General features: G+C 44.2%; 1 protein-coding gene across 1 annotated transcript in view; it reads right to left on the bottom strand.

The window, feature by feature from the left end:
- The window catches only part of LOC150085112 (pleckstrin homology domain-containing family H member 1-like), a 919,142-nt gene extending 905,952 nt beyond the window's left edge, over positions 1 to 13,190 (bottom strand). The window contains exon 1 of the mRNA XM_090376468.1: positions 12,942 to 13,190. Within this exon, the coding sequence (XP_090232594.1) occupies positions 12,942 to 13,190 (249 nt within the window). The remainder of the gene's footprint in view (positions 1 to 12,941) is intronic.
- Between the last annotated feature and the right edge of the window lie 271 nt (positions 13,191 to 13,461).

Raw genomic sequence — 13,461 nt, 5'->3', positions numbered from 1 at the left:
GGACATCAGGATGGAATTTGGGCTAGACAAATGCGAGACCCACGGATTGCATTACAGAACATTACTTAGCAATAACTACCAGTTGCAGACTGGTAAAGAGATCGAAGCCATGACAGAGAACAGAACTACAAGTACCTGGTTGCGATGCAGGCTCAGCAGTTAGAACACAAGCAGATCAAGGCCTACCTCCCTGACCGAAAAATATTATCAGAGACTCAGAAGCCTGCCGAAAGCAAAGATTTTTTGGGGGAAACACAGTTAAAGCCATAGATTGGATTAATAGCATTAGCATTAGTGGGACTTATAATGCAAGAAAGCAAGCATCAGTCAAAAAAAAAAAAAAAAACCTCCCATTTCATCCATCCATTCACTCCAAATGTTTGCCTAGTTCTGCCTTGAACTTATTTAAGTTGCTGACCAATTAGGACAGATGGAAATTTGTTCCAACTATCAACCACCCGCTGGCTAAAGGCAAATTTCCGCACATCTATCCTACAACGGTCTTTCCACAATTTGAATTGATCTCCTCTCAGGTGTGGAATATGAAGAAGAGGAAGAATCCCGTTAGCATTCAGCTTGACCAAACCATTCCAAACCAGACCAGATCAGACCTTATACACCTCAATCAACCCCTGGCTTTATGGCCGTGAAGGGCAATAAAGACTATCTCTTTCTCTCTCTCAAATCCCCTCGCAGGTACCAAGTCTCCAGACGCTGCCATTTGCAGGACTCATGCTTTTCTTGGTAAGACGACCACTTTTTTCCCCCCACCAATTTGTTGCCCTTCTTGGTATTCGTTCTGGCAACTCTACATCTTTCCTAAAATGAGGTCTCCAGACCTGCACGCAGTACTCTAGGTGTGTCCTCACCATTGCCTTGTATAACGGGATAATCACTTCCCTGTCCCTGCTAGAAAAATTCCTATATATCATTGACAAGACTCCATGACCTGCCCCTGCAGCCCCCTCTGCACTGCTCAGCGAACTTCATATTTGACGGCAAATTTACCCCCAGGTCTTTTTCACTTTCCACTTCCCTGAGTGTAGTACAACACGGTTGGTACGTTTCTCTTGGGTTACTGCTACCCATATGCAGTACTTTGCATTTGGAAAGGTTAAACTTCAGTTGCCACTTCTCAGCCCATTTTCTCACCTTATCTAGATCCAGTTGGTGTAGCATACTGTCTTTACTGTTGTTAACAACCCTGCCAACCTTTTTATCATCTGCAAACTGGAATGTGGTTACAAAGGAACTGGATGCAAAAAATAATTTTGATATCATATATTTGGATTTCAGGAAAGCTTTTGACACTGTTGCGCATGGAAGACTATTGTACAAATTGGAGCAGAATGGTATTAAGGGTAAGTTGCTACAATGGATAAAAGGATGGTTAAGTGCGAGAAGACAGAGGGTGGTAATCAATGGGTGCTGCTCCTCTTGGACTAATGTTATTAGTGGAGTCCCACAGGGTTCGGTGTTGGGTCCACTGTTGTTTTGTATATTTATCAATGATATTGATGAAGGTATATCAGGCTTAATGTCGAAGTTTGCAGATGATACAAAGGTTGGCAGGGTTGTTAATGACAGTAATGGCAGTGTGCTACTGCAACAGGATCTAGATAATTTGGGCAGATGGGCTAGGAAGTGGCAACTGAAGTTTAACCTTGGCAAATGCAAAGTACTGCATATGGGTAGAAGTAACCCCAGAGAAACGTACCAACTGTGTGGTACTATACTCAAGGTGGTAGAAAATGAAAAAGACCTGGGAGTAATTGTGCAGTCAGATATGAAGTTTTCTGAGCAATGCAGACAGGCTGCTAGGGCAGGTCATGGGGTTTTGTCAATGATATATAGGAATTTTGCTAGCAGGGAGAAGGAGGTGCTTGTCCCTCTGTATAAGGCAATGGTCAGGCCGCCCCTTGAGTACTATGTACAGGTCTGGAGGCCTCATTTTAGGAAGGATGTAGATTTGCTTGAGCGTGTACAGAGAAGGCCAACAAGATTGGTGAGGGGAATGAAGGGATCCTCTTACCAAGAGAGAGGCTTAAGTTCTGCAAATTGCAGTGGCTGGAGACTAGGCACCTGCGCGGTGATCTGATTGAGGTGTATAAGGCCTTGAATGGGTTGAGCACGCTGAATTCTGATGGAATCCTTCCACTTGTTCAGATTACGAACCTAAGGGGGCATAAATTCAAATTAAGAAAAGACAGATGTAGAATAGATGTGAGGAAATTGGCCTTTAGCCAGCGGGTGGTTAATTGCTGGAACAAACTTCCATCTGTCGTAGTGGAAGTTGATTGGTTGAGTAAATTTAAGGAGGAACTGGACAGGCATTTGGAGGGAATGGTGTGATTTTTTTTTTTTTTTTTTTTTTTTTTTTGGCTGATGCTGTATAACTTACTTTCTTGCTTTCATACACTTGCTTTCTTGATTCACATGCCACTACTATATATATAATCTTTATTGTATACAAACGTGGTATATACAATAGACCCTTCACAGCAGCAATGCCAGGGGTTTTACATTGGATGGTGGACAATAATAGCGTTGGGGAGACGGGACCCACATCGAAGTTCGGGCTCATCCCCCAGAACCAACAATAAAACAGAATCAGTGTCAGATTATTTACAGGACATTTTATGCTTTTGACAGTATTTACAATGAAATAATAAAGATATTCAGATTTACATTATGTTATGTTATATTAATATTTATATTCATAAAGATATTCTTCACTTTATTTACAACACATTCATAAAGACATCGTGCTTTGAACATTATTTACAATATATTGTGCATTATTATGCTGCCCTTATCAATGTGCACTTTGCCTGGCCAAGGTCAGACTCTTAAGGATTGGGGAGCATCTCCCTGGGGAGAAAGCGGTCACTGAGTGCTAGTCTGTTATAGTGAGCTGTGAGCGTGGGAGCTGACCTCAGTCCGGGTAGAGGGATCCTCCAGCCACACAGTTCCCAGATGCTTGGCTCCGAGACCATTCCGGTTGTCATCTTGACAGTGAGAACGAGGCGTTTTTCAAATACAAGATCTGGAAGTACTACTACTATTAAACCCGATATACCTTCATCAATATCATTGATAAATACCGAAAACAAGAATGAGCAAACACTGAACCCTGAAAGACACCACTAATAACATTAATCCACGAAGAGCAGTGTCCATTGATTACACTCTCTGTCGTCTGCCGCCCAACCATCCGTTAATGCCATACCTCTCCAATTTGTACAGCAGTCTTCCATGTGCACCAGTATCAAAAGCTTTCCTGAAATCCAAATATATGAAATCAAACTTATTTTTGGAATTCACTTCCTTTGTGACCACATCATAGTATCCAATAAAATTGGTCAGAGCGCGTTCAAGCTGTTGAGAATTGATTACCTTCACTGCAGAACAGATCTCCAGATTATCCGAGTAGAGATCAACTGGAAGGTTTGGTAGGCGTTGATAAAAGAAAGAAGATCATTAATGAAACCCACAAAAAGCAGGGGACCAAGGGGCGAGACCTTGAGGTACTCCACTTTGCGAGATAAATGAGCCATAGAGCTTCAGTGGTTCAATTAATTCTTCACGAGGGACTATATCATTAGAGAAGTCTGCGTAAACAGCGCCAACTTGAAGATGATCATCCAGAGTTTCAGATGTAGGGTGCCACGAAGGATGGAACTTGGTGATCGCGGACCTTCCATGGCGGAAATCACGTTGATTCTGATCCATGAAAGGCCTGAAGACTTCGAAGAAATGTTTAAGTCAAAGACTTCAGCGAGGCTCTTTTGCAAGCACAGGGGCCTGTAATCAGATACAGCACATTTGTACCTTTTTTGAATACTAGAATTAAAGTTAACCTACTTGAAGTGCTTCAGACACCTACCACGCCTGAGAGAGAAGCTGAAAATGCGAAGGGTCATTTGTTTAAGAGTGGTGACAGTCTTTTTTTTCCATAAATGTGGCAGGTATGTCATCGGGACCTCTTGTGTAGTAGTAGCAGTAGTAGTGGCATGTTATGCAAGAAAGCAAGTCTATCTAGGTCTCAGAGAGACCTAGATAGACTTCAGGAATGGTCAGAAAAATGGCAGCTGTGCTTTAATCCAACAAAGTGTAAGGTATTACACCTGGGAAACAGTAATCCCAAAATAACTTATTCACTTGTTGGAGTTCAACTAAACCCAGTAGGGACTTGGAGGAAAGGGACTTGGGTGTTACGATACGGTCAGCCATGAAATTCTCTGAGCATTGTAAACAGGTTGCAAGGAAGGCCCATGGTGTCCTATCGATGATCTATCGAACTTTTGCAAGTAGAGATAGGGACGGGATAATCCCATTATATATGGGATTATCCCGGCAAGTATGCAGACCGCACCTAAAGAAAGACATCGAGCTTCTTGAAAGGGTGCAAAGAAGGGTAACTCGCCTGGTGAGATCGACAAAAGGGCGTCCTTATGAAGAAAGACTTCGAATATGTGGGTTGCAGAGTTTGGAAACCTTAGAGGAGATTTGATTGAGGTGTTTAAGGCTCTGAGAGGCATCAGTAAAATGAATGAGGACGAAATTTTCAAGATTATAAATGATGCTAGAACTAGGGGACATAAATTCAAGTTACGGGGGTGGGGAAATGTTATGATTGGACTGCAGGAAGTTTTATTTTAGCCAGCGAGTTATAATTACTGGAATAAGTTGCCTTCATGGGTGGTAGAGGCCGACAGTTTGGGAAAATTCAAAGGTCATCTGGACAGTACCTTCGGGTCAGAGAAGCGCATAGGATGATAGGTTTAATTTCCTTTTTTTTATTTTTTTTATTTTTATTTTTTTGTTTTTATCATTGTTTTGTTCGGATATTTTATTTTATTTTATTTTTATTTTTTGGCTGATGCAGCATACGCCATAGGCTTTCTTGCACCACGCGGCCATTATAATACTAATACTAAGTGTATGAGCTTATGCAGCATCAACCAAAAAAAAAAAAAAAAAATCACACCATTCCCTCCAAATGCCTGTCCAGTTCCTCCTTAAATTTATTCAACCTATCAACTTCGACAACGACAGATGGAAGTTTGTTCCAGCAATTAACCACCCGCTGGCTAAAGGCAAATTTCCGCACATCCAATCTACATCTGTCTTTTCTTAATTTGAATTTGTGCCCCCTTAGGTTCGTAATCTGAACAAGTGGAAGGATCCCATCAGAATTCAGCGTGCTCACCCCATTCAGGTCCTTATAGACCTCAATCAGATCACCGCGCAGGTGCCTAGTCTCCAGCCACTGCAATTTGCAGAACTTAAGCCTCTCTTGATAAGAGGATCCCTTCATTCCCCTCACCAATCTTGTTGCCCTTCTTTGTACACGCTCAAGCAAATCTACATCCTTCCTAAAATGAGGACTCCAGACCTGTAGGCAGTACTCAAGGCGTGGCCTGACCATTGCCTTATACAGAGGGACAATCACCTCCTTCTCTGTGCTAGCAAAATTCCTGTAAATCATTGACAAAACGCCATGACCTGCCCTGGCAGCCTGTCTGCATTGCTCAGAAAACTTCATATCTGCCTGCACAATTACTCCCAGGTCTTTTTCATTCTCCACTACTCTGAATGTAGTACCACACAGTTGGTACGTTTCTCTGGGGTTACTTCTACCCATATGCAGTACTTTGCATTTGTCAAGGTTAAACTTCAGTTGCCACTTCTTAGTCCATCTGCCCAAATTATCTAGATCCTGTTGCAGTAGCACACTGCCATTACTGTCATTAACAACCCTGCCAACCTTTGTATCATCTGCAAACTTCTACACTAAGCCTGATATTCCTTCATCAATATCATTGATAAATAGACAAAAAAGCAAGAGTGGACTCAACACCGAACCCTGTGGGACTCCACTAATAACATTAGTCCAAGAAGAGCAGCACCCATTGATTACCACCCTCTGTCTTCTCCCACTTAACCATCCTTTTATCCATTGTAGCAACTTACCCTTAATACCATTCTGCTCCAATTTGTATACAATAGTCTTTCATGCGCAACAGTGTCAAGAGCTTTCCTGAAATCCAAGTATATGATATCAAAATTATTTTTCGCATCCAGTTCCTTTGTGACCACATCATAATAACCAATCAAATTTGTCAGACAAGACTTTCCCTTAACAAACCCATGCTGTGTCTGAATTATTGCTGCAGTCTTGTCTAGATGATCCTGCAATGCATCTTTAACCAGTGACTCCATTATTTTACCCGGAACAGAAGTCAAAAACTAACTGGTCTGTAATTACTCGTGTCACCCTTCGATCCCCCTGATCGTGGGGTCCTCCCCTGAGTCCAAGGATGCTCTCATAATTATGGCTATGGGTTTGCTTAGTTGATTTGCCGCCTCCTTTAATATAATTGGATAGATCCCATCCACCCCAGGTGCTTTTCTTAAGGTTAACTTCAACAACTTCTCCTCCACTTTGCTTTCAGTTATTACAAAATCATTAAGTATCCTTCTACAATTTGATAACCTTCTGCCATTTTCAAACCTTAATAATTCCTCACGTGTGAATGTAGATGCAAAATACTCATTCAGTTTGTTTTTTTTAATCAAAACCCCAAACACGAAAGGTATCAAGACCTATAGTACTTAGTACCGTGCATGGGTTGAAGGAGAAGTATGGGGGAAGGGGGATGCCGGAAACTTTGCTCTAGAGACTAAACATGGGTTTCACCACTTCAAGCCTCCAATAAGCAAAGTGGTGGTAGATGAAAGTCATCTACCACCTATTGCTATCTGAGCAGGATCATCAACAGTCGAACCATCGATGTCAAGTGGACCAATCAGATTCATTCCCTTCCTTTTAGAGTTTATATAAGTAAAGAAATCCTTGCTGTTTTTCTTAGCATATTTTTCTTAGCATCTTTTGCCAAGGATTTCTCGTAATCTTCAATGCTGAATTTAAATCATTATCTGTGATCAAGAGGTTGTTCAGGCTCTGTAATCGAAACGGCACATTTCTCACGTTTTTGATTGGTTCCCTGCTTTCCAAAACATGTTAATTGTCTTAGACAAACTTCGCCAGACTCCTCTAGGACACCCAGTAACAAAATCCGGTCCTTCTTTGTGTTGCGCAAAAATATCGAACTTTTTGTGTTCCCGCAGGTCAATTCATCGGAAATTTTTCGACGTCCACTCAGCGCGCTTCTGCCGGGCCACTGACAACCCCCAATTTGAAGCGGGAATGCCTTCGCTGTAATTACCGAAACGAACTCTTTTTTGCGAAAATTTTGGGGCCCTTTGTTCGCATCCCCTCGTCCGTACTGCGGAACAACTTTTCACTCCATCCACCACCGTCGCATCTTCTTTCATCCGCCTTTCTGTCCTCATCTGCCACCCCCTCCCCGAACAGCGGCCCTTCTCACAATCGACCGACATCCGCGAGGTGACGGGATTGGCTCTCTTCCTCTCGCTTCTCCCCCCCCCCCGAATATCAAAGTTACCCGTCGTTTACAAAAGCCACCGCGCATTAATGCACGAGTGCGTGTGCGCATGGCTGAATATCGACGCGTGCAAACGAACGTTAAATGTCGGTTCCAAAGGTCGTCTAAGCGGATGAAGTGACCCGGATGCTGCCCTTTTCCACTCGCTTAATCGGATTGAAATTACGGTACAAAGACGATATTCCTCCATTAGGGGTGTACCGCAAATGAGCTTCGCCTCCCCCTAACGCACACACAAAGAGTACGGAGTTCAAACGTGCTCACAATCAGCAACTGGGGACTATTGCGCAGACTCACGCGCCACTCTACATCCATCTAAGCAGTCCCAGGATGTCCTCTGGAAACCAGCGGCGGACCAGTGTTACCCGCTGGGAGCCTAATCGAGGAAGGAATCAGACGTTTCCCTGGAGCAAACGTCTCATTTCTCACTTCAAAGGGTTTTGACATTAAAGGAGGCACCAAACTCAGTCCTTGCTTCGATTCCTTCACTTTTCCTGTTGCAAAGACTTCAAAAACGAGAAGCTTGCACTCAAAGCTCTTTTCCCAACCAAACAGTAGTCCTCGAGGAATGATTTTGATCATCGGACTGCTGCTGAACTCCAGAGTGGTGTGCTTTCTGGATTCCTCTTTCCTGCCATCATCCCATTTTGCTGGGAGAAGGATCGGTGCTCTGTCTCACCAGAAAAATGGTCTTACGAAGGATCGAGAGTGTGGGTGCGAGTTCTAGACGGAAGTACGGTGCCGTTGTGACCGGAAGTTGAATTGCCTAAAAGTACAAAATCCAACAGATTTCGACGGATTCGGAGGAATGAAAGGTCTGAGCTGTTGCTGTTACTTGCAAGGGAGAGGGAGCCCACTTACTCCAAATTTGAGGGCTGCCATAATTACCAATATCTTCATTGAAATCGGCGAATAAAAATAGAAATAAGGTTTTACGTGGAGGGCTGATGCAATATCTAACAGCAATGATATAAAAACATGAACCCGATTGGTCAACAAGTTATTTATAGAGGACGTGTATTTACAGGGGTTTTTGTTTTTTTTTTACAACCCCTATGAGCATGAAATTGTCATGGTCGCTAGGCTCCAGCAGAGTAGCCTAATGTGTGTAGGAACACAGCTCAGAGTCACATTGCCAATCACTCTGTTCGCGACGAGAACTGTTCCCTGATGACGAATCTTCTGCAGGATTTGTCAATGAACTTCTGGAAGTCTGCATTCATCTTTTGAACGTTTTGGAGCATCTGCATGGACACGAGCTGTTGCTGTTGTTTGTTGTTGTTGTTTTTATTCACAGTCAGGTGAAGAACCGTAGTCGGTATAAGCGACTCTAAGAATTCCAGAATATTGCCTTTGATCAACTGGAGGAAGGGACGGGTGTCAATTCTGTCGAATGCGGACTGGATATCTAGGTAAACGATTGCTATCTCAGCCCCATCTTGTAGGGACGCTACAGTTGTGCCGATGGCTGCCAAAAGGTTGGTAAAAATGTACAACGCTCGTCGTAATTTGGTTAAACCAAATTAAGTACAACACGATGTCCCATCATGGGCGACAAGCGCCAGTGGAGCTTCGAGGAACACGGAATAAAATACAAACACAGTTTGATTTAATGTCGAAGGGTCAGATGCACGGATGAGGGCCAGTTCAACTCCCGATTCTTCAAAGGATACGAAACAGCATCGTCGGTTTTTCGCCTCGGACTTTTCGCACGCAATCAAAACCGATTTTTGACGGAGTTGTGTTGTTTTGTAGCACGAGAGCAATGCTAAGAAAACTGGCGCTGACAGAAATGCGCAACGACCTGACCTTGAACCACATTAAGTCGACTTAGAGCTGCCTCGAAGTCCTGCAGGGTGATCGTGCAGAAATGAATTTCGTTGTCCCTCGCCGATCGACCTGAAGACATGAACAGAATTCAAACTGTATTCGGGGAGGATCGCTTTCTTCGGCACTCCATTTCCCGGTTTTATTCCCCCCCCCCAGAACCCCTCTAATGACTCGCGAGGTGTTCGTAAATAATCTCCGCCACAATCAGTCACGGCGCCCTCTCGCGGCAGTGATATCCGCTTTAACTGTCGCTGTAGCGACAAACTGACGCTTCCCACGTCACTGCGCCACTTGGCAGCCGTCCAGGCAGACCTCCGGCGCACGCGCCCGTGGACTTTTATGGTCAACGCGAATTCGTAGATTTGTGTCCGCGTTCGGGCACCCGCTGCCCTTCCCCAGACGCGACGATGAGTTTTGCAATTAATCTCGTCACCGGCAGCCGACAGCCCTGCCCTTCCTACAACGCCAACTCTTTTGTGGGGGTCGTTCATCACTGCCCGTCCCTCCCTTTCCAACTTCAAACCGAGCCGCTCTTCCTGGGTTTTTGTTTGGCAGCTAATTTGCGTTCAAAGAGCACCCCAGCACTTCCCCCAAAGTGATCCCACGTTATTGGGGGGAAGTGGAGAGCGGGGGGATGCCTGCAGCGTTCAGCTGGTGACATTGGTAAACAAAAGCTCGTCTCGCAGTTCATTCTTCGGCGATGTGAAACCGTTTCTTCCAACTTCGGTGAATTTCATTTACTCCGCAATGGGGGTGTCGTATTGGGGGGTGGAAAAGGCGTAATGGGCGTCGAAAACAGATTCAGCACAAAAAGACATTCCCAATAGCAAAATATAAAAAAAAAAAATAAAATAATCGCGCCGGTTAAGGGATTACGGAACTGGATCGAGCCTCACCCCACCTGTCCGACCTCAGTTCTTCTCCGACTGTAGCTTCCGTAAGTAGCGGGCCGAGTGGTCGATGAATACCATTATTGGACCCGTAGTGAACACCCACAAAGCAAGAGAGAGAGAGAGAGAGCCCATTTGACATTTCACAACAGTTTGCCGTATTCTGTCTTTCTTATTGTTACTATCTGTTTCTTTCAGTAGAGGTTCACTTCCGACCCCTTAACAGCCGTCTAGAAGGGGGGGGGGGACAGAGAGAGAGAGAGAGAGAGAGAGAGAGAAAAACAATTGTTTACGTCATCTTAATTACAAAAGTTCATTGGTTGGTTTTATAAAGATTCGGTTCATCTGTCATTCCGTGTGCTGTATTTGTTATTAATTCATTTATCAGGTGGTACACTCGCTGGCCAAAAAATTAGAAACCTTTCTTCAACGTCACGTTTTGCCCGAATTCCAGGTCGTGGCATAAAAAGGACCGGGCTCCAATTCACCATTCTTCCTCAGGAGCTGCTAAGTGTGGTAGGGCCAACCGGGCTAGCCGAGTGAGAAAAGTGCCTACCTAGCAACCCAAAGGTCGCGGGTTCGAATCCCACGGATCAAAGTACTGCAAAACCCTTGGGAGGTGCATTATGGGCACAGAAGCCGATGCGCCAACAACTACAACAAAAAAAAAGAAAAAAAAGGGTGGTAGGTGGCTAAGTGGCCACACACACACACACACACCGTGCCTTCCCCGTGCCATATTAGATTACGCAGCCCCAGGAAGCGCGTGGCATTACTCCGCTACTGAGGAATTTGTGATTATGGCCCGTGACTACTCACCTCTGCATAGCCTACGTCTGCGACACCAAAATGTTTCTAATATTTTGGCCGGTATTTTACATCCTCTTCATCATCGGCGAGGCACGGTAAAGCCGTACAAGCGGGGCCCTTACAAAAGTGCAAATTTTGTATATGCCTTGGCAAGATTTTGGGAACATCTAATCGTTTAAAACGCTTTTTCGACTTAAAACGAGTTTAAACTAATTTTAAAATAATTTCCAAAACGTCTAAACTCTTATCTCACGAGCTGGGTCATCGAGACATTGTTTGCTGAAGCCAGCACCGCTTAACTACACTCCCACCCGAAAGTTTGGAAGCACGTTTCATTTTTCTTCGACGTCAGAGGTTTCGTCAAAATAGGACCAACCCTCGTTTAACATTTTTTATTAAAATATTTTGGATCGAAAAATCAAAAAATCTTAAATAATATTTAAGAAATTGCTAGAATATTCTAGAAAAAAACTGCTCAATGTTGTACAACGTCTTAAATGATTCTAGAATATTCCAGAAAGTGGAAATGTTCTTTCAATATAATCGAACAAAAATAAACGTTCATAATTGGGCTAATAACCCGTTTATGGACGTTTTCCTGCAAATTTGTGTCCATTAAATCCCCGTTCCAGTTATTTATTAAAAAAGCAACGAGAAAGGGTCCAAGGAAGAGCCACGAGGGACTCCTCTCGTGATGTTAAAGGCGGGGAGATCTGCGACCAATGTTAAACGCGTCTGTTCACTAGAAAACTTTGCAGCCAGTTTCGCACTCCAGGGTGGTTTATTTAGGCGTCAATCCCAAGGTCAAAAGCCACAGCTAAATCAAAATAAATTACGGCCATTCGAAAATTACCGTTTATGCCTTTTTTGAGTTCGTTAACTAAGTCTGTTAACGTTAACAGATTTCAAATTGTACATCTGCGTAGTGCAAAGCCATGATGGCATTCCCCAAAGCCAAAAAAAAAAAAAAAACCTACGAGTGTAACGGAATCTGTCCAGTTCAACAATGCATCGTCAGCCCACACTTATCGATTCCAAACCCGTCTCGCCCGAGAAAGGGAAGACCATAAAAAGAATGCAATAAATTCTCGTCTCGCGACAGTAAACGATACATGAAATGTGTACAAAAGGAGGCGCCCCCCCCACTCTTGAAAGATAAACGTCTCGTGTTTCGTCCGCAGGCCACAGCCTTGAAGTGTCAGCTCGAGAGTAGTGGTGGTGGGGGAATTTCCGATGGGGACAGAGATAAGCCGGAAATTTAAAGATATCCCGGGCCGAAATGAATGGGAGATGGAGCCTCTTCTCCCCCTCCCCCCCTTGGACGCACGAGAAACCGCTCGTGGCCGCGTTCATTCACCCTCTGAATCAGCTACGCGGACCTTTCGGTGGCAAGGGGAAGATGTCTCGAGACGACCCACAAAAGAACTCTAATTTAGTTGCAAATCTTTCCCCGGTGGCCGGCCCTTATTTCTGGAGAGAAATCGAGAAGAGGATTGTGGCGAGCGGTGCGTAGATCGATTTTCTATTATGACAAGACAGTCTCACTTATCCGACTTCGTCGTATTAAAAAAAAAAAAAAAAATGGACGCGGATATTTTCTGAAGGTCGATCCTCGTTTGAGATTCGGTTAATAAAAACCGAACTCGATTGTTTGATCCACGAAATAACATTAAAAGAAAACGTTTCTTGTACTTCGCAACAGCTCCCAGCAACGGTAGAAAATTTCGAGTTAAGGTAGCCGATATGACAGCGCAAAAAGACAATTCGAACAGTTAAAACAATTATCAGCTCAATGAACTGTTGCGAAACATTCTGGAAGAATAAATAAATTTTTTTTAGGAATAAATTCGCAAAACAAAGTTGCCAATAATTTCCTCCCTGAGGGGAAGAACTTATTGGGACGTGGGGTCCCCCAACCCTTAAACATTTTTGCACTCACCTTTTCGCGCAGAAGCTCCATGATCTTGGTGGCCTGCTCCCGAAACCGATGCAGCGACATCTCCAGCTCGAAGCATCGCTCTTGCCAGTTGATCTCCGTGTTCCTGTGCCACAGGGCGGTACTAAGGGCCTCGCCGCCCCCTTCCTCCGCATCCCCCAGAAGAGACGGCAGAGAGGACAGGAGGGAGGACGTCGTCGAGATGCGTTCATAAGTCGAAGGAAACGCGGGTGGAGATTCCGGATCGGACATCGGGGAAGGAACGAACGGTTGCTTCACAGTCCTAAAGGAAGAGACAAACAAAACCGATCTGAGCCTCGGAAGAAACGTTCGCAGTCGCTGCTTGTGTCATTCGCGCAGAATCAGTAATATATAACTCAACACCCAACTCGTGTACGCAACCCAGCCCCCACAAAAATGATTCAGAAAATCAGTCGTTGTCCCCTCACTGTACTTTGACATACAGAGCTATCTTCTGGTATGCCTTTGATACGGTCCCTCGTAGAATTTTATAAACTGGAGT

This window comes from Mastigoproctus giganteus, chromosome 6, assembly GCF_048544385.1.
Source record: "Mastigoproctus giganteus isolate SK-2022 chromosome 6, ASM4854438v1, whole genome shotgun sequence".
Taxonomy (NCBI): Eukaryota; Metazoa; Arthropoda; class Arachnida; order Uropygi; family Thelyphonidae; genus Mastigoproctus; species Mastigoproctus giganteus.
This window is presented reverse-complemented; position numbering and strand designations above follow the sequence as displayed.